Genomic DNA, 27,687 nt, shown 5'->3' with positions numbered 1-27,687 from the left:
AGAAAGTTGTCAGAACATCACAGTGCAGCTTGCACTGTATGGCGTTGCATAGCTGCTAATTGGTCAGAGTGCCCAAGCTGACTTCTGTCCACAACCAAAAACACCTACAGTGGGCAAAGAGAATCAGAACTGGACTATAAAGAAATGGAAATGAAGAGTTCAGTTTTCTTTTATATCACATGAACAGCCAAGGGTGCACGATTTACTTGGGGAAGTGACAGCAGCAGGATGTGAAGAAGGGAATGTCATGCTCTGGGCAGCTGAGTCTGGGCAGTCATGTGGCTGTCAATTTGACACATGTAACCTACCTATGAAAGGCACCTATGAAAGATTTCAAGAATCCCCTGACTTCCAAATCCACCAGATCTCAATCCCATCAAGCATCTATGGGATGCTTGATGTCTGATCCAAGTCTGATCAGCAGTGCAAAAGTTTTGGTGATAAATCAGAGCTATGGACCAACAAGGTGATCATAATGTTTTGGCTCATCTGAGTATATCAGTGGTATTCATTTCATTTGATAGAATTGAACTTGAACAGTATAAGAATCAACACAGCTTATACACCAGCTGCTACTTACACCAAAGGGTCCGCATCCAAATTGTGTTTTATTAGTTATCTTCAGTAGCTATTTTTGGTAGTGTTGTTACTAACCACTTCGCCTAGCTCAGGATCCCCCCCCCCAAACATCCAACCTTCATTTTACACACCGAGGGAGAGCAGGATAAAAGTGAGGAAAGGGGGCAGATGGGGGATTGCATCTCTGTCTACTTGGATTTGAAAAACAAGCGATAGGTGTAGAGATGATGCTGTGAACAGCTTGCGCCGCAGATGAGTAGAGAGAAATAACAGAAATGGCGATATGGGAAAGAGGCAGGGAGAGAAAGTGAGAAACAAATCAGGTGGGAAAAATAGAGAAGGAGGGAAAAACAAACAGAACTTGACAAGCTATTGTGATTTCTGGCTTTGGGCAGAAATTTTAGATTAAATGTGAAGCACATTCACGTTGAGATATTGACTGACTCATAGCGTTCAAGCTGTTGGCTTTGTGCTCGAAATGGAGAAGGGAAATGCTGTTAGCCGATCGCCCGCCTTTGGGGAAAATGTCGAAAAGAAAGCAGACACGTTGCAGAGGAGTGTGTATCCAGTCTTTCTGTTTTTATTACAAAGTCAACATATCTACATATATGATTTCAAATAAATCAGCAGAGAGAAGTAATAGGTTGAAAGTATGAACACTTGTTAGCACTTGGCCTGAATATCTTGCAAAGTATTAAAATCTTGGGGTACATTTTTTGTCCAGATTCTGTGAGTTATCCTGCATTACATTCCCTCTTTTACAGCGTCTCCAGTAAGTATTCACCCCCTAGTGATTAGTTCTCTTTTTCAAGTTTAAGTATATGCGATTTTTTACTGCCTCTTTTGAAGTGACTCTTTACATAAATAAAATTGAATACATTATTTGAAGGTTCTCCAGAATTATTTTAAAAAAACCTGCTTAATTAATAAGTATTTACACCCCACTCCCTTCTAACAGTCTAGATCAGAATTTTCTTGAGCACTCACACTAAAGATGTTAAAGAAGATATACCTGCATTCAGTTCAAATCCAACTGTGTCCACTCTGACTTTGGAAGGTCTCACGACGGAAAAGGTCAGATCAGATCAGTCCTGCTGTTATGAGGACCAAAGAGCTGCCTAAGAAGCTTCAAGAGTTGTTAGGAGGAATAACAATGCTGGAGGAAAACGATCAGCAAAGCTTTGAAACCTCCTAGAAATCCATTATAACAAATTTGGCACAACCCTGACACTAACCGGATCAGGCCATCCTTCCAAACTGAGAGCAGGGCCAAGAAGGGCAATTGTCTAAGAGGAAGTGTCTAAGAGGCCTGCTACAACACTGAAGGAGATAACTGGCTAAAATAGTACAGCCTGTGTAGATCTCATCAATATCATCAGCTCTTCAGAGATCTGGCCTCTATAGGACAGTGGACAGAAGGAAGCCATTTCTGAGAAAGGCTAATATTTTAATTAGCCTCTAAAAAAAAAGCCTTTAACCTTCGGGCAGGAGACATGGGACCAAACCTGAGAGATTTAGGAAAGGATTTTGATCTGAAAGCAAAGCATTAGTTTTGGTGTAAACCAAATATAACCAGCTAACACCCAGATAACTCCGTTCCTATCATCAACATTTTTCAGCAGGAGGACTTGGAAATCTTGTTGCCATCAAGGGCAACATGGATGGAGCTTAAATACAATCAGATTCTTGAGAAGAGATGTCTTGTGTTTTAGAGTGGCTGTGACTAGACTTAAATCCGGGTTGAAAATCTGTTTCATGAAATGAAAATTACTGCCAATTGTTGTTCCCCATCTATTTCGGGAGAGTTGGAGAAAAATTTGCATTGATAAATGGGAGAAAATGGCAAAGCTCAGAGCTATAATTTCTGCGGAAAGACAATGCACTCATTTCAGTCTCTGAGGAGTCGGGGAGCGGTGAATACTTATCCATTAAAGTGTTTAGATTTCCTGTTCATTATTTATGTCACTACTTCATCGAAAGAATCACTTTAAAAGGATCCGATATACTTAAATTTGACGTCGCAACAAAAAAGAGAAAGAATCACAATGTATGTGCTGTAAGATATTACAAAAGCTGGCTCTCTCTCTCTCTCTCTCTCTCTCTCTATATATATATATATATATATATATATATATGTGTGTGTGTGTACTTTAAAGTTGTTTCATTTTCACTTGTAAGTCTTTCAGCTGTGCTTTACCTCAAGAGACGAAGAGAAAAGTTCCTCTCCTCTATCGCTTCTGCCTATTTTCATCTGCAAAGTGCATTTGAACACATGCTCCACTGATACAGAGCTATTTCGATCGTAAGGTTGTATATTGTGCAATCTCACCATAATCATTTCCCTATATATCAACAAACATCAGCCGTAATCTCGTATAAATAAGCAGATTGGATAGTAAAGGGTAATAAATATAAGTTAAAATAACATCAGTACTCCATCAGTATGTGCTTTAAATAATAGGATTTAAAAAGTCGTTTTTTTAATGTCCCTTAATCTCTCTCCAATACTTTTAAATAGCGGTCATTTGTTTTTCGGCTAGTTATTCCTATCAGCGGGAGAATTGTATTTATAGTACTGACACTTTGGAGAGCTGATCTTGGTACATGGTCATTTTTACAAAATTACAAAGTTGTTTGGCCCTTCTGGGGGAATTATTAAGCTTTTTCTTTTCTCTTTTTTTTTTGTAGCTCGTTCCAGGCCTTGTGCTGTTCTGTTCCTACAGGACACTCTAAGAGAGAATTGTACAGGAAATATCAAAATAACGTACAGAGGGACCATGTACAGTCACGTTAGCTTGCCAACTACACAACATCTCGTCGATTATATTCCAGCAAGTACTCGAAAAAAAAAAAAATATATAAATATTATTAAAAATACAAGCATAATATCAGCGAAACGAAATAAAAAATCATGTTGGTTAAATATTTGACGACGACAGTAAGGCTCACTTTTAGTCTCTTGACGAGAAGAGTATCAGACCTACAGGAACCGTCCTCCGTTTTCCTCCGTTTCAGACGGCTTGTGCTAATTCCTCTGTAACTATACTTAAGAAACTCATTTGTGCTATAGCCTACACACGACTCCTCCACTAAACAAAAACATAACAATTTCTTCTAGCGCAGTTCAATTAACTGGAATAACTGACTTGTACTGGCTCCTACAGTCAGTTTTTGCTTTTGGCAATCGGTTTTTAATTGAAATTTACAAAGCCTTTCGTTGTTTCGTGTAAAACTGTAAAGGAATGCTTTGAAATTTACTTGCGAGAGAAATCTTGAGACTTTTAGAGTTGGCAGGAGCATTTCAATCAGATTTAAAGATACTTTGGCTTTATATTTTCTGCCAAGGTGTATATGTGGTCATGTTACTGCTCCTAGTTATGATCCTGTTTATGAACGTATCACTGGCCCAGAACTGAAGAAGGGGCGTGTTTTATCTACATGGTCTTTATACGGGCTCAAACCAAACCAGCTTCTTTATCTCCAGTCTTGGATTGCCACAATTTCAGGAGTTCAGGACTAAATTGAAGCCGTTGCTAACTCATATTTTCTCATAGTCTCACACACAGGGTATAAAGCAGCATATTTGTGGAGAGAGAAAGAGACAGAAAGAGAGAAAGAGAAAGAAAGAGAAAGAGTGACACACATCAGAATAACAGTATTCACAGGCGCTCTGTCGAAAACCGACAAAATCTACAGACGTATCTGACAGCTCTTCAAAGGCAAGGTTCAATCACAATAGCGCTCCAAATGACCAGGAGTAAAAGAGACACTGAAGCTGATTATATCACATTACTAATGTAGTGTAAGAAGAGTCAGTGATACAGCCGTTCGCCTCCGAAACCAAGAGAATCCGTAACCTTTGACCCTCTGCCATTGTTGCTCCGTTAGGCACAGAAGGTACGAGTTCTGCTTCCTTTACAGCACTGAAAACCTTCGTCATACAGGAGCTGACCTGGAGTTCACCTCTGATCTTTTCATTGGCAAATAACAGTTCGGGTTAAACTCCCAGTGAAGAGTGCAGCAATTTTCCAGGCGTTTGATTTCATTGTTTTTGTTTGTTTGTTTGTTTTTTTTACATATCGCAATTTTTTTTGTTGTTTTGAAAGAGGTTTCATTTAATTATCCACGTTGTAATATTTCTAAAAAGGCGACCACGACATTAATATCAATAACTGAACACTGAGGTAATAAGCTTGCTGTGATACAGAACTTCCCTGGGAAGCTCTTGAGAGAAAACATTTTGTCATTTCTTTTTTTTCCTCCTCCAAAATAGTCCTCGATGTTATCGTACTTCAAAATGTCCCCCCCCCCCCCTTCGCAATGGCATCATGGAACAAGAAAATTTCTGTAGCGTTGTAAAACATTGAGACAGGTGTTGGTGAGATGAGTGTGTTCTTCCTTCTTTTTATGTTGCATAGTGATCGAAGCTTCCCAGGTACTCGAGAGCGGCCTGGTAACAGAACTGGTATTCATCCTGCACAGACAAAGACCGAGACATACAGGGTTAAATCGGCCACTGGAGAAAATCTCGACAACAGAAGAGGGTATTTAACATAGCTGTAGTAAAGACTGCCGTTCTCAGGTCCAAGAACAGGACTTAAAGTTAAGACCATCTATAACGGCATCAATTGAAACATCAATTGAGTCAAAAGCATCAATTCCTTTTCATAAGGGTGCCATTACATCTGTTACGTCATTTGTCTCACAAATATTTAGGCTATTTTTTCTTAAACAAGAAATTACTTTGCTCATACAAAAGACAAACACTATATGTACCTTATTTGCATTTATCCAGAGCCACTTACATTTTATCTCATTTTATATGACTGAGCATTTGAGGGTTAAGGGCCTTGCTCAAGGACCCAGCAGAGGCAGCTTGGTGGACCTGGGGCTCAAACTCACAACCTTCCAAACAGCAGCCCAGCACCTTAACCAGTAAGCCTCCACCTCCTATTGATTTTAGACCAATGCCCGAGACTGGGACAATTCGAGAAGACTAATTCAATTTAGAAAACATCTATTCTTATAGCCCTATGTACTGTATAAAGACCTCAAATAGCCATAAGCAATTTTAAGAATTTTGTTGTGTCTTTTCTCATTTTTTCACACTATTTGATTGATTGCCTATGATTAAATGAATTAATTCGCAAAATTGCCCAAAAAAGAGACGTGTCTTAGTCAGGAGTCTGAACATGACCTGCAAGACATTCTTCACGAGAGACAACAGCTCTACAGAGGAGTGTATTAAATCCAGCACTGCTGTCTGACAATTTCCCACAAAATATAAAGCTGAAATGTCTGTAAAAAATACTATGGATTGTCATTTGAGGAGGCCGGTATCACACACACTACATAATCCTTGTCTATATAAATGGTTCCCTAGGCACTATTGAAAATACTTTTACTCAAGAAAAGGCACACTGGTATGAAGAGCATACAGGTGAGAGACATCATTTATATTTTGGAGGCTAGAAAATGAATCTGCACATGGACATAACCTGGCTCTGATGATGAATAACCTTACACCGTCACTGAATATGGCACGGAATAAGTAGAAATAAGTAGGTATTTAGATAAGGATTTTTTGTTACCTCTGTCTGCACCATTGCTGGTCGTTGTGTGCGCAGCATTTTGACAGTTTGGAAGATGTCCACAGCACCCTCGTAACGCATCCTTTCCAGAACGATACTGAGAGTGATGAACACACCTGTCCTACCAACACCCGCACTGTGAGAGAGAGAGAGAGAGAGAGGCAATAAGTAAGAGATCAACAACCACAATGAAAAGCACAGTGTGTGTGTGGAGTATGAGTCAATAAGCAAATGAGACAGATGACGAGTTAGGCGGAAAAAAGGAAGTGGAAGAGAAGGCTGGTTCCTGCCTAATGAATCACTCTTATTTGATTAATTAGTCAGTCTAATGTGAGGCAGAGGCTCATGTAGCCGTTATCCCTGACCGTTGTTCTGCCTGTTAGAGGCCCTGCCCATTTTTTTTTCAGCATGTTACACTGCTCCGTATTAAACCTTCATCTCTAGAGTAAATATAATAACCATCAAGTATTTTTCAGCCATAACATTATGACCACCTACCTATATTGTGATGGTCCCCCTTTTGCTGCCAAAACAGCCCTGACCCGTCATGCACTGTGTATTCTGATACCTTTCTATCAGAACCAGCATTAACTTCTTCAGCAATCTGAGCAACAGTAGCTCGTCTGTTGGATCGGATCTCACGGGCCAGCCTTCGCTCCCCACATGCATCAGTGAGCCTTGGCCGCCTATGACCCTGTCACCGGTTCACCACTGTTCCTTCCTTGGACCACTTTTGACCACTGCAGACTGGGAACACCTCACAAGAGCTGCAGTTTTGGAGATGCTCTGATCCAGTGGTCTAGCCATCACAATTTGGCCCTTCGTCAAACTCGCTCAAATCCTTACACTTGTCCATTTTTCCTGCTTCTAACACATCAACTTTGAGCACAAAATGTTCACTTGCTGCCTAATATATCCCACCCACTAACAGGTGCCATGATGAGGAGATCATCAGTCTTATTCACTTCACCTGTCAGCGCTCATAATGTTATGCCTGTTCGGTGTAAACACTAATAGGTGATAAAAATCTAATATATCATATATCTATTCTCAGTTGTAGTATTAACAGAAACAAAACTTCCTGACACTTCTTTATATTTCTATGCAGTAAACACACCATACTCTATGTGAAACTCGGTTATAATTCCACCTGCTGTTTCTGGTCAATCGTCAAACATTTGGCTTTGTGTCTTCAAGTGTCACTTTTTTTTTTTTTTTTGCAAAAAATCATTTTGGAAACATCTGTAAAATTTCCAAAACTGTGCTCTCTCTCAACATTGCTGTATGTAGCTGCACTGGGGAGTTTGGGGGATAATAAAAACAGCTGTCTGATGATGCATTCTGGAATTTTCACTGTACACTAATGCAGCTTTAAAGTGCATATGCTGAGTAGGAGGAGTGTACTCCTAGCTATTTTCATATTATATTTAATTTGCCCTTGATCACCGGTTACTTCTGAACCGCTGATAATACAACAGCACAGTTTGTAGAGGACAACGGAATTACCCTGTGTCCTCAGAATAAGCACTTGTAAGCACTACAGACTTGTGCACTACAGCTAGAATCCAGGTTTAACGTTTCAGCAGTGCCACGTGACTACTGCGGTCTCTGAGGACATTTATATTTAACCAGCTGCATGTGCTGCTGCCCTGTATTCACATGAGGTCAAGTGCTTATTTCCAAGGGCACAGCAGCAGGAACCATCAGCGGAGATTTGCACCCGTGACCCCTTGAGGATGAGCCAAGTCATCTCGGATAAGTGGACGTATCAGACAACAAACCTGCAGTGGACAGTGATTGGCCCGTCCTGTCCGAACTGCTCCTTGGTTTTGTGCACCTGCCCAATAAAATCGATGAAGCCCTCTCCTGATTTTGGCACTCCCTGTTCAGGCCAGTCAGTGAACTGGAACTGCCTGACTGTCCGTGACTGTCCATCCTTCAGAGAGAAACAGAGCAGAACAAACAGGAAATGATAAAACAATTAACAGAGCATGAATGTGTTTTATTTAAATATCTTAAAAGAAAGATAGTGCCTTTTTTGTAACATATACATTTACATATAATTATCTTTACACTTCAGTGCTGCGGAATTCTCAGATCTAATCAGCCAAAGGTGTTGATTCAGTTTCTATAACAGCAGCTCTGAGGAATTATCCCATACAGTCACTGATATCAAATTTATTCCTTCTGGAGCCTTTTTCTGATCTCAACTTCCCACAGCCATCGAACCCAATTAACACACTCAATAACCTCATTTACATTACATCTCATTACACAACATGCCTGATAACTGCGATCTTTGATGGAACACTTAAGATTTTTTTAATTAGCAGAATAGATAAAAAAAATCATTAATCTCACTCTCGCGTCTGTAACTTTGAACTCTCTCAGGATATACTGCGGCATGTTGTACTCGGCCATGGGGTCCACCACAAAGTACTGGTAGCGGGCAGAGCGTTCTGCGGGCCAGTACTGGTGGCATTTTTCCTGCGTGTGCAAACAGACATGAAGATAATTATCATCACTCAAAATGGAAACTTAAAAAAATATGTCTTGAATTCATTTCGCTAATGAACACGAAAATATCATTTTAAAATAAATTATATAATATGAAGTTGGAATAAATATAACAGGGTGGAATCTCATTACTCTTTACACTCACATGCGTGAATAGAAATGAACTGATATATATATATATATATATATATTTCTTGAACAAAATTCAGTTAAAATAACAGGATTTCATCATTATAATAAGATTTTTTTTATTTCAACACGGATAAAGCATGGTAATTATTTTGCTTGTATAATCTGAAGCACATATATCAGCGTCTAACTAAACAAAAACACAACATTTCAAGCTCTTAAGTTGTGGTGTGTTGCAGTTCGTCACCCACCCGTCCCATTTCTCTCAGTTTGGTCAGCATGACCACGATGGTGGAGTTGTGTTCCCACAGCATCCTCCAGAAATCCTCTGTGGTCTCCGCTAAAGGACCTTGTGTGGCGATGTATGCCTTCTGCTGCCTGAAAGTGGAAAACACGGAGATACACAATCAGAATACATTAAACTCTGGGGTAAACGCAGACGTGCTCACAACACAGCAGACGTGGAATAAAAGGAGAGGGTGTGAGCTGGAATCCTAATGCGCAAGAACACTCTAAACAATGTGATTTAACCTGTAATGTGGTTTATGTTTCTATTTTATATGTAGGTTTCTTATTGTATGATTAAGCAGTATCCGAAATTAGTACATTATTAAATACAGTATGTCTGTATACCTAAATCTAAACAATTTCGGAGAAAGAAGCATGTCAAGCACCTTATTATATAATTAGAATATGGAAATATAGACTAGGTATCTGTAAATGCTTGTAGATTTTTAACTGAAAGGACACAAGGCAGTTCCAGCATTAGAATGATTGAGATCTGGATTGTTCTACTTTGGTACTTGGAGCATATGTACTGTATATATGGATATCAGGTATATTTGCACATGTACATTTGATTTTAGGATTTTATCGGTCAAATTAAATGGTTAAGTATCAAACTGATCTACTGTTTATTTACTAAATAATTTTTAGAATTAATAAAATGATTTTTCATTCATTAATTAAATTATTTAATTGATTTCGAAATTATTTTTATTATTATTATTTTTAAAACATTTTCAAAACAGTTAGGATCTGTGATTTGGCTAGCAAATTTTAATAGAAAAGACATTCGGACAGTAGGATTCCTAAACCTTTTGGGCAAATCAACACTTTTAGTATTTTGGTTTACTTTGCAGATCACACAAATCTCCCTGTTTCCAGCATCCATTCATCTTTCATGTACGTTTCCTTCGACTTCGGTTACTCCATTTACTTTATATATAACCTAAACTGTTCTATAAATGCATGTTCGTTAACTACAGTGAAACTGTCTATATATAATGACAGGGGTGAAGGCAATCAGTGTTTCACAAAAACCTAATAGGAAAAGTTCATTTCGAGCAAATCTGTGCTATGCTTTACCTGTATCCATCGATAAAGCTGGCGTTGATATAGTCAGAGCCGTCGAGGCCTCTGATTGGCTGCAGGCACACACGGGTGGTCTCATATGGCATGATGTTTACCAGCCTGTTCTTGAACTTGTTGCAGGGCAAGTTGGCCGTCACAAACCTGGAGGTGTGAGCTTTAGTGTTCGCCAGGCGCTATGAAAGAAAAAAAAAAGAATAAGAAAAACATATGTTAAGTGTTCAGCAAACCAGATTAGACAGAACGAAGTCATAGATCAGAATGAGAACAGAATGGTTAAACAAGCAGCATCGCAATAACTACTATTAATATAACTTAAAACAAAATGCTTTACCAATTTAAAGGGGCAGTTTGTAATTTGGAGTTTGTAAGTTGGAGAACTGCATGGAAATCGCTGACAAACTTCCATAACCTCCAGAAACATTCCCACTCCTTCTGTTAAAACTACTTCTGTCTAGTCATTTGTTAGTGCAGTTAGTGCTGAGCAGCTGATAAAACTGGAATCAGATCCAATTTCTGGGCCAGAAATATGAAAGCAGGACCCTGAAATTAGCCCACTAATTTAATTCATACATACCGCAACTGCAAACTGCACTATTCTAAATCTTTTGAATGATTCTGATTATTGCAGGTTTGGGAGCATGTTTTAATATTAAAAATGCCATCTTGTAAAAAGTCTGATAAAAAAGTTCAATATAAATTTTATTCGATTTTGCAAAAACGTTTCATCTTAACATTCTAGAAGACACACAGTTATAGTGAGTATTGTAGTGAAGAGTATATCTTTAAGGCGTGTATGAATAAATAAATATACATTTTTATCAGGCTTTCCCTCTGACTCCTTCTACCTCAAATGCAGTCTGTAAGGCATCCAGAATTATGAATGACCCTCGCACCCCTCTCTGAGACCCTTCATCCCTCTAGCATCTGGTACAAACAGCTGGCACATCTATGCTACCACCACCAGACTTCAAAACAGCTTCTTCTATGACGTAGTCAATACACTGCTAATCAAACCCTTCCAAACATCTAGCATTTGTATGATCATCTTTGCACATGTGCCCTTTAAAATGCTGCTATGAGACGCTGGCTTTGCATCTCATCCCAATAAGTAGTGCTGGTTTTCTCCTATACAATGCAGTTCTGTTCTCCTGTCTGGCTAGTGCATATTTATTGTCTTGTGGAATCTGATTGGTCAGAATTAATTTCATATAACATCATAGCTCAGGGTATTAATTCCGGCTGACTCCTGAACAATAAAACATGTTCAAACATCACAATCATTGGCAAATTGCTGTGGTATAAGCAGTCCACGCAGTTAGACACCCCTGATCTACCTTCTCCACCCATCTATCATATGTTGTTCCTTACGTATTTGTACTTTACATAGTCCTGTGTTACCATGCTGCTGTATTGTTATCCGTCACACTGTGGTCCTGAAGAAATGACATTTCTTTCTAATGTGTATGAGTTATATATAGTTACACAGACTTGACATCCGACATGGGGTCTGTACCTTAAATTCCAGTGCCCTGCCTGTGACGTGTTCTCCGCTCTCCACCTGCTCCAGTTTCTGCATGTAGGAGAAGAGGCTGCGTGCTGCCACTTCGGTGTTGCCACAGGTGACAGCCTCGAGCAGAGCCTCATGGATGAAACTGTACTGATCCTCCGTCTGCACCATGTAATTCCTCTGAGAGCGCATCAGCGTCACGTGGCCATAGATGTCAACGGTGCGCTCGTGACGGATACGCTCCAGCATGGCATCAATCACAATGAAGCAGCCTGTACGTCCCACGCCCGCACTGAGAGAGAGAGAGAGAGAGAGAGATCATCTCAGGAGCATTCTAATGCCTCATTGTGTGTGTGTGTGTGTGTGTGTGTTTGTGATGTTAAATGTATAACAAAGTCTCCAAAGACACATTCCATGACCAGAGACATGATCCAGTGGATTTAATCAACCACACATTTTAAATTACAAAGAGACAAACAGAGTGAGCCAGAGGAGGAGAAAGGGGAGAAGAAATCAACATCTTTCTTTCTATTTAATCCTTATTAGAGGCCACATTACAATTCTAGAGGTTGTCTATTCTTAAAATTACTTATGGGAAATATGTTGAAAGATAATATGCCTTTTGTGGTAAGGAGTCTGCAGTGGAGAGACACGAGTCCAGATCTAGTCTGTATGTATATATATGAGACAGTCTGGAAAAGAAACCCTTCCATCTATCTGTGGCTGAATCATGGCAAACAACCAAAAAAATCTCAATACAATCAGATTCTGACCAAAATTGATTTTTAACAAATAGACTGACGTGGATGATACCGATGATCATGGGTACGTAATGATTTCATTATACATGTTCCAATGTAAACTTGCACTTCTCTAATAAATTGTAACGAATGTAATTTATGTAATAAGGGACATTAATTCGATTACAACTGTAGCATTTGGTGCGATAATATTAAACCCATTACCGGGCAAGATAATAAAGCAATGAAAACAGTTAATATATATATATATATATACACAAGATACACACAAAAGAGAAACATATTTCGGTTCAGGAACAGTTTTTTAGAACTTTGTATACAAAAAAATGACTAAATTTGACCATGTGAAGGATTTTCGATGCAAATTCCAGGACTAGCAGCCTAAAGATAATCTCACCTATACCGAATCGATACACAAATGACCTACAAAACCAAAAATAAATGACAAAAACACAGCCATTAATGAAGTTAATGTTATTTTTAGTGGCTTGCAGTGTAGCTTGAGCAGTAGAGGGTTAAGATCCTGGCTCAAGGGCTCAACAATCACAGTTTGGCAGGAACCAGGATTTAAACCTAAACTTCCAAACAGTAGCCCAGAGCCACAACCACTGAGCCACCATCACAAAATACCCCATGACTAAAGCCAATAATATCGAACCCACTGAAACCCAGAAAGAAATGGATGTGTGTGTGTGTGTGTGTGTGTGTGTGTGCACCATGCATACTGACCTGCAGTGAACGATGATAGGCCCTGCATCTGGAGGATTGCAGGCTTTAACTCTGCGCAGAAAAGCCAAGAATGGAGTGGGATACTCGGGTACACCATGATCAGGCCATGCTGTGAACTGGAACTGTCTCACTTCTCTCCTCTCGTTACAGCCACTCTGAGAGAGAGAGAGAGAGAGAGAGAGAGAGGGAGAGAGAGAGAGAGAGAGATACAAAAACACAGAGGGAAAAAGAAATTATAAGCTGCTGTCTATTTCCCTCAGTAAAGCTTAATATGTGTACATTTTTTCCAAATGATTAGTGTATAGCAATAAACATACCAGGAACGAAGTAGTATTTATTAGCAGTGGCTCATTTCCCTTAACAGCCTTAACAGCCATATATACAGAACTTTCATAAATTCATAATTCATATTTGACTTAAATGTGGGTGTGAATGTCAGTCACGTTCACTTTATTACTATGAAGTGTCATTAATTATCATTTTCTGAAAATGGAATTTTGTATATAGTCAATCAGGTGATTTCCATAATTCAGTGTGAGTGTGTGAACGTATGTGAGTGAGTGAGAGAGAGAGAGAGAGAGAGAGAGAGAGAGAGAGAGAAGCCTGATATGTGATACACTCTCCGTGAGGGAGGAAGGTAATTATAGAGCCTGAGTCTCTGAGTCTCTGGAGGAAAGCGTCAGTAAGAAACACAGAGAATGTCAACTATTGAGATTAATTTAGACAGCGAGTCATGGAGAAAGAGCTACGAGCAGAGAATTTGAGACAGGCAGGGAGTAGAAGGAAATATCACCTGTTAGTGGAACTGAAAGCAGACAATGTGAGAAAGATAGAGAAAGATGGAGAGACAGAAAAAGTGAAAGAGAGACTGATTGGTTGATGGGCTGCTTGATTTCATGCAAGGAAACCAGAGGGAAGATATTTGGTTTCTGTCTGTGTTTTTAAATACCTTATTACCTATTAATTACCTGAATTCCCTGGGTTACATTAAAAATGTATTAATTTATAGGTATTTGATATATTTAATGGATATTTTAGATCACCTTGTGCAGTGAGAGGGTCCGCACACAGAAGGTGGCGAGCTCCATGGTGTCCAGCAGAGTGACCTGCACCAAGCCGTACGTTTCTGTGCCTCTGCTGGGCCAGTACTGGTCACACTTTATCTACAAAAAGACACACAACAGCCATGAATCTTTTAGACACAATGTGTGCATTATGATAGACACAGACGCATTTACTGTATATACTATATACACTGACCAAGCATAACATTATGACCACCTGCCTAATATTGTCTTGGTTCCCCTTTTGCTGTCAAAACACAACAAATTGTGATGCACTGTGTATTCTGACACCTTTCTATCAGAACCAGCATTAACTTCTTCAGCAATCTGAGCAACAGTGGCTTGTCTGTACTTTCACTCCTCAAGTGCATCAATGAGTATCTTTTGATAGATACTGACCACTGCAGACAGGGAACACCCCACAAGAGCTGCAGTTTTGGAGATGCTCTGATCCAGTGGTCTAGTCATCACAATTTGGCCCTTGTCAAACTCGCTCAAATCCTTACACTTGCCCATTTGTCCTGCTTCTAACACATCAACTTTGAGGACAAAATGTTCCCTTGCTGCCTAATATATCCCACCCACTAACAGGTGCCATGATGAGGAGATCATCAGTGTTATTCACTTCACCTCTCAATGCTTATAATGTTATGCCTGATCAGAGTAAAAGCATAAAGTATTTGTATATATAATATATGTATTTTATACAAACAGACAAAATGCTAACCATGTTAGCTAGATAAAAATGCTAAGCTTGATCAAATTCCCCCAGGCACAAAGATAGCTAATATATGACAGAGAGATTAAAAACAACAACAAGAAAAGCTTCTACAAAATCTTGTTAATAAACTGCTAATAAATTTACCACAGAAGCTACAGCTAATAGTAAGAAGCTAACTGACAGGGGCTTTAAACACATTGCTAACAAAAGCAGCTGTTGCTTTTCACACCTTATCTCTCACTATCTTTTACACGTTAAAGTAAACTCTCTCACTCTCTCTCTTACACACACACACACACACACACACCTCTGAAGTGACACTTTCTGTGACACTATCATGGAACTCTCTCACAGTCATGGCACACAAACTCTTGCCACCCACTTAAATGATTCTCTTACCCGTGATTTCTCCTCCAGTTTAGTCATCATAACTATCGACGCAGCTCTCTGCTCCCACACCATCCTCCAGAAGTCTCCGAACGTCTCGGGCAGCGGGCCCTGCGTGGCGATGTACGCGTTCTGCTTCCTGTAGCCGTCGATGTAGTTTGCGTTGATGTAGTCGCTTCCTATAATGCCTGAAACGGACAAGCAAGCTGCGTGACTTGCTACTGTTTATATTTGTTTAACATCTGAGTTACTTTCTTGGTATTAAATTAAAACCCAGTCTCTCTTCGGCAGCAATTCAAAAAGGCCTCCCTCTGTGGTATCCTTAAGCATTAAAGCGAGCGGCTTGAGTCCAGGATTAGCTGTGTGAGAACTCAGTCCTGTAATAACCCTGTCCCTTCTGAGTCTGGATTCAGCCAGGCAACCACTAAACAAAAGGTGGCCGCCTCAGATAAATACAGTGTCTCTTATCACGCATATGCACAGGGAACTTTGTTTTCCGAAGCCAGCACCAGGTTATGCACAGAACTTTCAAAGCTGGTGGAGGTAGTGTAATGTAATTTCACTCAGTGGCAGTGCTTTAGAGAAGGGTCAGTAGTAGAGCAGTGAGTGTGCAAGCAGTAATACTGCAGTTATCTGTGCTAATAGGGGCAAAATTGAAAAATTGAAACTGTTCCCATTAAGCAATGCAAATAAGATTGAGCTTTATGGCATTCCAACAAGAACGGTAATAAAATGTGTGTATTAGCATCCGTAAATCCAAAAAGCACAAATTCATGCTGTGCAATTACCCAATACTTTACTGTGCAGTTTAGTGAAGCAGGGTCACTTCTCTCCAGAATGACGCAATAACTTAATAAACAATAACGGCGAGGTTTCAAGCAAAAAAAAAAACAAAAAAACTCCAACCTGAAATTGAGATGCTCCTAGAGATTCTGATGCTAATTGTTTTGTCTTTTCTGTGAGAAGCCACTCTGTTAGTTAGCACTGACAATGCTGTTTAATAGGAGAAGAAATTAGTTAGTGATGCTTAGTTAGTGATGGATGAGATACCGAGCACCATGACGTATTACACGAAAGCTGAAGCTTTGAAAGCTGATCTGTCTGAGTAGACAGTGCAGATGAGGAAGTGAGAAGATTAGATGGACTAAAGGACTAAAGCACAGCTGCATCGCTGGCTTCGGGGTAGAGATGAACCAGGGGATAAATCCTGCTGGCAACATTATCAGCTGGTAGTAAAACAGCATTATGTGTAACAAAGGAAAATGTTAAAAAACAAACAAAAAAAATTTTAATTAATTAATTAATAAATTAATCAAATTAAATAAATTTAATATTAAATAAAAAAACATTAAGAATTGATAGTTCAGGAAAGAGTTTTCTTTTAAACAAATAAAATAAGTACATTTCCTCAATAAAGAGCATTGTCTGTTTGAGCATTACCAACAATAAACACCAGGTGGCAGTCTCTTGAAGAAGCTGTACCTTCCTTTATTTAAACTCTAACCAAATTATGCATTCCGAGCATTATACTATGGATGAAATGTTAAAGAAAATAATTAAGGGCCTTTTTTTTTTTTTTTTTAAATGGTATAATTAGGCATATTCGCACACACTAATTTTTCCCACTAATGCAATTTTCTCACTTCATTCACTCTTCATAGGGAGATTTGTCATCTTTGTTCTTTCAACCATCATGCTAGCTAACACTGCTCTGATTGCAAAATTTTACAGGAAGTGATGAAGAGGAACTGACCCGAGCTCTGTGATGCTGCTTAATGTTAATTAGGGGCCGTGCTGCAGAGAAGCTGATTAGTCCAGATACATGCACAGACACATGGCTGTGTGATGAGCCAGAAGGAATCAGAATAAAAAAAAAAATGATGTGGTTCAGTAATCTGGATCTAAATGTACTAATACATTGTACAAAGGTCATGATGAATCGTTTCTTACAACATAAGCGACCACAACTGATGCTTCTATAGGTAAATAATCAATGCTGTTATTTTATCCATGTTACTTTCTTACACAACAGCATGTCCCAAAGTGTTATATTCCTCTCATACACCAGCAGCTGCCGCAATATTTTAGTGATTAAGATTAACGAAACACATTTTTAAAACCCATTTATTGTTAGGTTTACTGTTATAAGCAAGCTAGTTCCTGTTATCACTTCCATTAGAGCAGCTATAAACAACATCATCTATTTCTTCTCTTTTAAAGGTAATAAAAACAAACAATGCAACTTGTTAGCAAAAAGCTGTAAAGTCCTCCTTCTGGAAGATTCGCCCATGGCAAGTACAGTTTTCTCAATCCACTGACACTGGAGACTCCTTCCAAGAAGTCTAAAGAAACATTTCCTTAGAGAAACCTTTTTCCTGCGCCTTTGTTTTTTAGGGTCTTCATCCTCTGTCCTGTCACCGGTGTGTTTATGATTGTGTTTGGATCTTCTGTGTTAAACCATTAGCTTTGTTTTTCATTAAATATCCTGTTGTGTTTATGTCTCACTGCTACGACTTATGGTTTCCCTGCAATTTCTAATACACGTACTCCCTGGATTAAACCCTCGTCTGTTTCTTCAAGCACTTGTGTCATACCTGTAGGTACTACAGTACATCCTCCAAAGAGTCACACTGAATGACATAACGATTGGTCAGGAAAGTCATTAGATTTAGAAAAGTGTGTCTCTTCTTATGAAAAGACTATAGTCGTGTGTATAGGCTGTGTGTGATAGATGAAGAGAAATCCAGCGAGACTGCAGGTTACTACAGTAACTGAAGAAATCGTATTTCACCTGAATGAAAATTTGATTCCAGCTCCTACAGTTTCACAAGCACTTTGCTTGCACAGCTGATGAAGGACTTTTCGTCCACAGCTGCAAAAAAACCCACATCTAGATTGCCAAGTGATAAGCGGAAACTCGTCACATTCATCTACTGTTTCTTATTATAAGATTACATTGAACCAAATCTGCTTATTAAGCGCATTTGGCTTTTTCTTAAATTAAAAATTAAAATTAAAAATTAAAATTAAAATGAGCGAAATAATGTGCCACAAAAAAAAGAAATTGTAATCCTTAAAATGAATAAATATTTTTAAAAAATAAGGGTTAATAATCTTGGATTTTTTTTAAATAGGAAATTGATATTTTAATTTTCTATGATGTAATTTTTTTGTATTTTTTTTACTACATTTATTATATGGACAGTACATGGCTGTGTATAGAGGAGAAAAAAGCTCTTTCAGCCGTACCATTCACTGGCGCAAGGATGACCCTGGTGTGATCGTAAGCAATGACGTTAGCGTAGCGGTTCTTTGGCTTGTTCACTTCCAGGTTCGAGTGCTCCCATGTGAACTGCTGCCCAGGATCGATAGACTACAACACAAAAAGAGGAAAGAGGGCAAAAAAGAGCATGCTTACTTTTTATGATTTTAACTTCGAAAGTGCTGAAATATTCCCAAAGTCACCCAGAAGAGACTACAGAAGTGTGAATTATTGCTGCTTTTCCTCTCTGATGAATAAGCGTGCTTCCAGCTAGTCCTCAATAAAACATCATCTGTATAACGTGCACGGTTTCCTGAGGATCTCACTGAGTCGCAGTGTAACTGTATGGGCTGATGAGCTTCGCCAAGGTCACCTTGGATTTTATGACCACCTCACTGTTTCTACTCCCTTTCTTTCTCTTTTCCCGGTGAATAGTCACACCCTTGTTCACTCCCCTTTCTCGATTTTATCCTCAGATACTGTTTTCTCTCTCTTTCCCTCTCTCTCTCTCTCTCTCTCTCTCTCTATTCTCAATAGTCCCCCCATCTCATCAGTCACCTCGTACTCCTGGGAGAGCCGGAGGTTGTCGTTGGCCTTCAGAAGCTCGGTTTGTTCTGCCAGCTCGGAGATCGGGATGGGGGGATGACTCATCATACCTGCGGGGGGTCAAAGGTCAAAGCGGAAGATCAGAACAAACTAAAATCGCCATTAGTCACAAGAACGCTGTGCTAATGAGCCGTGTTTAGGTTTGTGCGAGTGAATGCATTAGTGTGTATTGCTCTGTGCGTAGGCAGCAGCAGAGGTGGAGGTGGTTACATATACCTGTGTGTGTGTGTGTGGTGGGTGGGCACTTGTGGAAGGATCTAGACTCTAGGTGTGATTTCACAGTTATGAATCATAAACGTCTGCATCTCCAGAGACAATGGCCATTTTGTGTTCAGGAAAAGACCAGGGGGATAAAATGAACAGGGAGAGGAAGATGGAGGGAAAATCCTGTTTATGATCAATTAAGGGGGAAATCTTTTGCCAGATTTGACACCATTCTCAGACTACGGTGTGAACAAAGTGATTCACTCATGTCACAGTCAGAGCTGCAGGTGTAGTCTGACGCTGCACTGTGAATAAACTAGATTTTAAAGGAGTACTTCTCATTGGTTCACAGTGCCGCTTAATCAACACTGACAACACTGAAAAATAAACACACAGAACAAAAACCATGCACACCTTTACATGCATTATTCATTTGAATACTATTCTGCTATTCGTTTGCATTATTTGTCAGTGTAGTGATTATCACCACAGACACATTAACATCTCAGTTTCAGCTTGTTTATGCAAAGCCTTTAGGAAATGACTTAACTGGAATCATTTTTTACTGTACTGCTGTAGTTCTACACACAATGCAACTTTCCCTGTCCTGAACACAAAATGTGGTCGAAACAAAATGGCCAAAAGTCATTTATTTTTAAATCAAACATATCGAGGCGGTAAGAATAATGGTTTTAGGCTGTTGCATTTTATGCACACACACACACATCCAAACAGATTTTATAGTTGTGATCACGGGGATGATCCCTGTAGACAACAGCTAGCTGTCGTTTGTGTAGCCGTTGTGCTTTAGCTATCAGTAAAACCACAGATATCGTTTGTACACCGATCAGGCATATAATTATGACCGGTGAACAGGTGAAGTGAATAACACTGATTACCTCCTCCTGTTAGTGGGTGGGATATATTAGACACCTCGTCACTTATCTGGGGTTCACATGGCACCAGGATGCACTATGGGAAGAAGGCAAGCCGGTAGAGGCAGTGTCACGCTTTGGGCAATGTTCTGCTGGGAAACCTTGGGTCCTGCCATCCATGTGGATGTTACTTTGTCACTTACCACCTACCTAAGCATTGTTGCAGACCATGTACACCCTTTCATGGAAACAGTATTCCCTGATGGCTGTGGCCTCTTTCAGCAGGATAATGTGCTGTGCCACAAAGCAAAAATGGTTCAGGAATGGTTTGATGACCACAACAACCAGACTGAGGTGTAGACTTGGCCACCAAATTCCCCAGATCTCAATCTAATCGAGCATCTGAGGGGTGTGCTGGACATGGAGGCCCAACCTCACAACTTACAGGACTTAAAGGATCTACTGCTAACATCTTGGTGCCAGATACCACAGAACATGTTCAGGGATCTAGTGGAGTCCATACCTCAATGGATCAGGGCTGTTTTGGCAGAAAAAGGAGGACCAACACAATATTAAGAAGGTCATAATGTTATGCCAGCTCGGTGTATAAATGAGCTACAACGGGTTTTTTTGTACCAGGACAAAGAACAATGTCAATATCTGTCCTAATCACACATCCCATCACAGATGCTGAAAAAAATGATTCTAATTGCAAATAAATGACAAAACGGGAAAAACCCCAGCAGAAGAAGCTGTTAGTCATGTCCTCAGTGGATCAGAGAATATTATCTCCTGCAAAGGACAGGGTTTATTACACCGTGGCAGAAATATCTATTTATGTCGAGTATCAATTAATGCTTATGTGCCAACTTTAAAGGTCATACTGATTTAAAATGGTGAGATTCTCTGCTCTTCATTCTCTGTGCTCTTCAATTTTTGGCTATATAGCACTCGCTGTATCTCTCTTATCCCTTTTAGCATTCTATCTATCCTTTCTCTCCATCTGTACATTTATCACAGATTGTGTGCTGTTTTTGTTCTCTGTTTTATCTTTAGGATGACCCTGCAGGACAAATTTTATTCAATAATACATCCATACAAAGGTGTAATGTTTCTTGCATGTATCTACAGGGGCTGAGAGAGAGAGAGAGAGAGAGAGAGAGAGAGGGAGAGAGAGAGATTGTGAGATATTGTGCGTATATACGTGTGTGTGTTTACGCGCCTGGTGTCTGGAAGTTGATGCGTCTCATCTCGACAGGGTCGGTGGGGTGATGAGCCATCATTTCAGCGTTGTTCAGTAAACACTTGGTGCCAGGCTCAGAGTCTTTGCGCTTGCTAATTAGCAGAAACAAACACACGCACACCCACACACACACACACACACGTACAAAACAAAACCCACCCATGTACAAATTCAGAGGCTTAACTAGGCTCAGGACACAGAAATCGATATGTCCAATCTACAAGTCTAAACCAGCACTTAATAACGGTTCTAGCAGCCAACTGCTAAACGTTATATAACAGAAAGCCGATTCGGCTATTATTGGCCATAAAGTTCCCTCATTAGCAGGTTTCAGTATTTGCTATTTGAGAATTTTTTCCCTTTAAAATAAATACTGTAATGTTCTACAGGGAATTAGAAGGCAGCACTGGCTTACCTGTCTGGTTTGCTGATGTCCCCAGAGAGTGCCATGTGAAATATAAGAGGGAGAGAAAGACCGAGTCAGGGAAAGACAGGAAGAGGAAGAGATAAAGAAGGGGAGAGAGAGAGAGAGAGAGAGAGAGAGAGAGAGAGAGAGAGGTAGACAATTCAGTAGGGCCAGAGGGCAGAATAGGAGGAGAAAGAACAAAAAGACAAAGAAAAAAAAAATCAATATTTTGCATTCGTATGCACAGGCTACAGGACACCTCCTCCAGATAACATTGGACTTCATCGGGGAGCGTTTAACTCCTTTCCCCTCGGGGATGAGAATGTTTCTGGATTAATGGAAGGGCTGTGATGGTGGTATGGCTCAGCGAGGGATTTACATGCCAAAAATGAGGACTAATAAGCCAAGGTCAGGACGTGTCTGCAGTTTGGCAGACTGTATCTCCCTCTCGGAGCTGATGCTCACGAGCTAAGCAAATACAGATAGATTCTCTTCCCTGAGTGAATGTGACTGCTGGGATTTTTAGTAAGAATTGCTTCAAATTCCGTCTAGCGTTATTGTTCCCTTCGTTATAAGCTTTGCATTGAGGCTTGCACTTGCATTTTGGCACTCTGAATAGAAAAATCGGTTGGCAGCTATTCCCATTATCTCCTGTTATCATTTAATCTCCCCCCCCCGATACTATTCTCTCCCCTACCAAAATACCTCTCTCTTACATATTTAATCACTGCTTTAACATTCTTCCCATTACACTGGCAGTGTGTAATAGTGGCCCTATTACCAGCCATATTTCTCCTCTTTCCCTTCCCTTCCTTCTTTCGCTTAATCTTCTATAAACGGAAAGCAAGCCAATAAAACACTCCACATATTTTTTTTTTCAGAGCTACATCATTTACAAATCTACCAATATCTGCAGAAGTCTGCATAAATAAGGATCTACCAGGGACGTAAACCAAATACAAATGCATTATCCGGAGTGAACAGATAATGTGTTCTAAACAGACCCGAAAAAGAAAAACGTTCCCAGAGTGGTTCACACGATAAATAGGAAGATTTGACTTTCATGAGGTTGGGGAGCGAGCAGTCAGGTACGAACCTCACCAAACAGATTGAACTATTGTTCATTAATATAAAAATACGGCATTAGTAACTGCCTGTTTAGGGTCAATACTAGTTTGGGGTTTTTTTTTAGTATTTTGGGAAATAAAAACTAAACTAAATTCACAAAAAATATTGCTGGCAGGTATATACAATAATAATAAGTGTGCAGGCAGGAATGAAAAACATCCGCTAGTTATGGCCAACTCTTTGAGTGATGTAGCTGAGGGTGAGGCAGAGCTGTTTCACTGTTTTTTCTAGTGTCTCCGGGGGGTATAGTGGTAGGATTGGGGGTTTTATTTAAGGAAAAAAATATATGGATGAATGGAGCTACACCTATAGATACAACTCAGTAAATAAAGTTTTCATGAACCTTCTATAAACCAGAGAAGTGTATATGTTTATAAGAACCCTCTGTGTTGTTATGTTGTTTTACGTAGCATCATGGTCCTGGAGAAACGTTTCATTTCACTATATACTGCGTCAGCTACTGTATATAAATGTTTGAAATGACAATAAAAGCTTCTTGACTTTTGAATTAGGTCTAAACTAGATTATTTATTGCAGTGAAACTTGCTGCCTAAATTCTACAAATTGTTGTCACTCACTTCTTATACAGCAGGATAGCGATGACGATGCAGATGATGAAGACCACGGCAAGGACGGGTCCCACCACCCAGATGAGTCCATCTCCAGCATCCAGAGGCTGAGGGTCTGAGTCAGGTGCAATTACCGGGTCTGTGTAGGGGCTGGCAACGAACATCTTCTGAACACACAAACACAACAGTGTTACACGGGGGAATGAGATCACTGCTGTCTCTAGAGCATCACTACTGAGCTCTTCACAGATCCCCCCCCCAGAGGAAACAGAAACATCAGGCTTGTGTATAAAGTTTCGTGTAGTTAAAACTGATCAGCAGTTTCATTTTCGGTGTATCTGTATGATCAAACTGGCGTCTGATCGCAGTGTGTGTAAAGTTGAGCGCAACTTTTTAACAACCTGAAAAAAATGCTTGTTTTCTCTCCAGTTACGTCCTTAGACAGTTATATAAAAGAGTACATTTTCATAAATGTCTTTTTCTTTGCTGGAACCTTGGACAAACGAACCTCTAGCTCAGCTTTATCTGAACCATTATGTTTGTCTCCTTCTTTACTCAAAATCTAGCCTGCTGAATGCGTTCCTTTTAAAGGATCCTGAATACATTTTGCACAACAGGCAAATAAGACAACAATGGATGATGTCCATGGAGCTGGCTGATGCCATACAACAATTTCATAACTCAGACTTATTAGTACACCATTTTGTGCTTTCAAATGTTCCTATGCAGTTTTGATGAATAAGTGCCAATGGGATGATTGTAAATGTTTCTAACGTACACAAAACAGGCATAACATTATGACCACCTGCCTCATATTGTGTAGGTCCCCCTTTTGCTGTCAACATCTTTCTATCAGAACCAGCATTAACTTCTTCAGCAATTTAAGCAACAGTAGCTCGTCTGTTGGATCGGATCACACGGGATAGCCTTCGCTCCCCACGTGCATCAGTGAGCCTTTGTTGCCCATGACCCTGTCGCCGGTTCACCTCTGTTCCTTTCTTGGACCACTTTTGATAGATACTGACCACTGCAGACTAGGAACACCCCACAAGAGCTGCAGTTTTGGAGATGCTCTGATCCAGTCGTCTAGCCATCACAATTTGGCCCTTGTCAAACTCACTCAAATCCTTACGCTTGTCCATTTTTCCTGCTTCTAACACATCAACTTTGAGGACAAAATGTTCACTCGCTGCCTAATATATCCCACCCACTAACAGGTGCCATGATGAGGAAATAATCAGTCTTATTCATGTCACCTGTCTGTGCTCATAATGTTACGCCTGATCCGTGTAACGAACTAATATAAATTTGTCAGTCCTGCTGCAGGTACACTGTCTGCAACATGTCATATAGAACATATTTTTCTGCCATCTTTATTAGCAATGTAATGAATGATGCTATCTCTTGTAGGTTGCACTATAGTCAATTACAGGATCATATATAGTATAAACTAAAACAATTAATCATTAAAATAATTATCGTTGACAGGAGAAGGTCAGTCTGGTTGGTTCTCTGGAACACATAGAATAAAGCATTAACCACTGGCTTAAGTGGCTACGATCCAGAGTAGGACCTTATTCACTAAATATCCTCACTACTTAGGGTATAAAACACAGTAGACACTACCTAGTTCACTCTATATGAGCAATAGAATGCTGTTTGAGATTCAACCGAAGAAAAATGAGTGACATTTCCTTATAGCGAGCAACATTTAACACAATATAGTAATAAAGGAATGCAAGAGTGATGGCAAATTACATGGAGAAATGTAGAGGGCACATTAGCATAAACATAGCAAAAAAACCCGCTTGCTCAGCTGCAGCCTCTTACCCCAGTGGTGGAGTTGAGTTCAGCGAGGATAAAGAAGACGTACTCCTGGCCAGACTCCAGCGCGCGGTTATCAAAGCCACCGTAGTCCAGCTGGTCCCCGAGCGTGAAGAACGCAGGCAGGGTGGAGGGAGTGAATCGAGCGGTGATGTAGGCACGACGAAGGTCCATTTGCCTCTGCCGGGGGTCGTGCTGCTTCTGGCTAATGTCCTTCAACAGCTAAAAGATAATAATTAAAAACATTTTCATTTTATAGTAGTATAGAAAATAAACGATAGAGGGGAAAAAAAGCTAGAGGAATGGTTGAATATTATGTAAATGCAGCTGAAACATTTTTTTTTAGTTCTCACAACCATCAGTGCACTTGACGTTGCCAAAGTGCCTGTAATTGGAGTTAATTTTAGTCTTACGCTCACTGTAGGCCTGCAGGTGTTTATTGTCCAAACATGCTTAAATAACTTTAACCTAACCATATATATCATCTCAAATCTGTGATGAGTTTAATTTTCTATGTCCTTTTGTTTAGTTGCCATGTGTATATGCTTTGTTTTGTCTTCACCCCTGTCTCAACAAAGACTTGAATGTGTACACCTGTTCTGTGTTGATCTCTTACGCCCTATTGTCTCATGTCCTCTTCAGCTAGTCTTGTCGATTATTCTTGTGCAGTATGTAGTAACTACAGCCTGTTATCTTCTTTGGTTATGAAAATTCCTTGTTTAACATTGTTCTATGGACAGAATTGCCTGTAACTAAAAACACACTGACCATATGTGCTTACACTGACCAAGCATAACATTATGAGCACTTGCCTAATATTGTGTTCTACAGATAAATATCTGTATTCTAGACTCAGAAAGCAGAATACGGTGCATTTCTGGGGAAAAAGAGGAGTTAATCAGCCCACTATTTAAATGTATACCAACCAGCCATAACATTATGACCACCTGCCTAATATTGTGTTGGTTCCCCCTTTTGCTGCCAAAACAGCCCTGACCCATCATGCACTGTGTATTCTGACACCTTTCTATCAGAACCAGCATTAACTTCTTCAACAATTTGAGCATGAGTAGCTCGTCTGTTGGATCGGATCACACGGGCCAGCCATCGCTCCCTACATGCATCAATGAACCTTGGTCACCCATGAACCTGTTTTGATAGATACTGACCACTGCAGACCACGAACACCCCACAAGAGCTGCAGTTTTGGAGATGCTCTGATCCAGTGGTCTAGCCATCACAATTTGGCCCTTGTCAAACTCGCTCAAATCCTTACGCTTGCCCATTTTTCCTGCTTCTAACACATCAACTTTGAGGACAAAATGTTCACTTGCTGCCTAATATATCCCACCCACTAACAGGTGCCATGATGAGGAGATAATCAGTGTTATTCTTCACCTGTCATCCATAAATCTGTCACTTTCCATCTCTCATGAACTTGCGTGTATGATTGGGATGGAGACACGGGTTAAAGTTTTTACCTTGGCATTAATTCCTTTCACTTATCATGTACTCCAAACTTTGAAATGTGGCAGCTCTAAGTCCCCCAGCAACAGCTAATGCAAGCCTAACACTTAACTCTTCTGAGTGTTCTCATCACTCAGGCTCAACATACAGCTGCCCAGAGGGAGAAATTTTACCCACAGGCCAGGTTCCATCAGAGACGTAACTTGAAGTCAGTGTTTTAAAAGACTCGAATGTGCCAAATGAGTATGGAGCAGCAGCATGGTGGTTAGGTGAACTTGCTTTTCCAAACAATTCCAGAGTGAATCCTATTCTGAAAAACACCGCTGGACCACATTTTTAGGCCACGACTGTGACTCAAGCTGTAAAGTCACAAATGTCACACTACCTATAGTGAGAGTACAAAAAGTCAGAGGTGTTTACCCACCAGGAAAGCTTCATACTGTTTCACACTGACATTTGCTTTAGAAGCTACAGGGTGTTGGCTTAATACATTTTTCATAGAAATCCAGATTTTCATATTTCATGTTCAGTGCGATGTGTGATCTATTCTGAACCTAATAAAATGCAAGAACTGATTAATTCAAAGTAACATAGGCAGTGGTGGATCAAGTGGTTAAGGCTTTGGGTTGTTGATTGGATGGTTGGGGTTCAAGGCCCAGCACTGCCAAGCTGCCACTATTGAGCCCTTGAGCAATAACTCTCACTGCTCCAGGGGTGCTATATCATGGCTGACCCTGCGCTCTG

General features: G+C 40.0%; 1 protein-coding gene across 7 annotated transcripts in view; it reads right to left on the bottom strand.

Moving 5' to 3' along the window:
- Nucleotides 1–1,135: 1,135 nt before the first annotated feature.
- The window catches only part of ptprsb (protein tyrosine phosphatase receptor type Sb), a 166,736-nt gene continuing 140,184 nt past the window's right edge, over nt 1,136–27,687 (bottom strand). For 5 of the 7 annotated variants that reach the window (XM_058418955.1, XM_058418954.1, XM_058418958.1 and 2 more), the window contains 16 exons: nt 25,483–25,698; nt 23,662–23,819; nt 21,965–21,976; nt 21,529–21,641; nt 19,180–19,277; nt 18,609–18,732; nt 15,372–15,547; nt 14,231–14,350; nt 13,188–13,342; nt 11,704–11,989; nt 10,185–10,363; nt 9,068–9,194; nt 8,532–8,657; nt 7,952–8,106; nt 6,171–6,306; nt 1,136–5,053 (listed from right to left, as the gene is read on the bottom strand). In XM_058418955.1, coding sequence (XP_058274938.1) covers nt 4,985–5,053; nt 6,171–6,306; nt 7,952–8,106; nt 8,532–8,657; nt 9,068–9,194; nt 10,185–10,363; nt 11,704–11,989; nt 13,188–13,342; nt 14,231–14,350; nt 15,372–15,547; nt 18,609–18,732; nt 19,180–19,277; nt 21,529–21,641; nt 21,965–21,976; nt 23,662–23,819; nt 25,483–25,698 — 2,250 coding nt within the window. In that variant the 3' untranslated portion in view covers nt 1,136–4,984. The remainder of the gene's footprint in view (nt 5,054–6,170; nt 6,307–7,951; nt 8,107–8,531; nt 8,658–9,067; nt 9,195–10,184; nt 10,364–11,703; nt 11,990–13,187; nt 13,343–14,230; nt 14,351–15,371; nt 15,548–18,608; nt 18,733–19,179; nt 19,278–21,528; nt 21,642–21,964; nt 21,977–23,661; nt 23,820–25,482; nt 25,699–27,687) is intronic. The other 2 variants (XM_058418957.1, XM_058418961.1) reach the window with 1 other exon arrangement.

Source organism: Hemibagrus wyckioides, linkage group LG20, assembly GCF_019097595.1.
Source record: "Hemibagrus wyckioides isolate EC202008001 linkage group LG20, SWU_Hwy_1.0, whole genome shotgun sequence".
NCBI classification, from domain to species: Eukaryota; Metazoa; Chordata; class Actinopteri; order Siluriformes; family Bagridae; genus Hemibagrus; species Hemibagrus wyckioides.
Note: the sequence above shows the minus strand (reverse complement) of the source record. Positions and strands in the feature narration are given on the sequence as shown.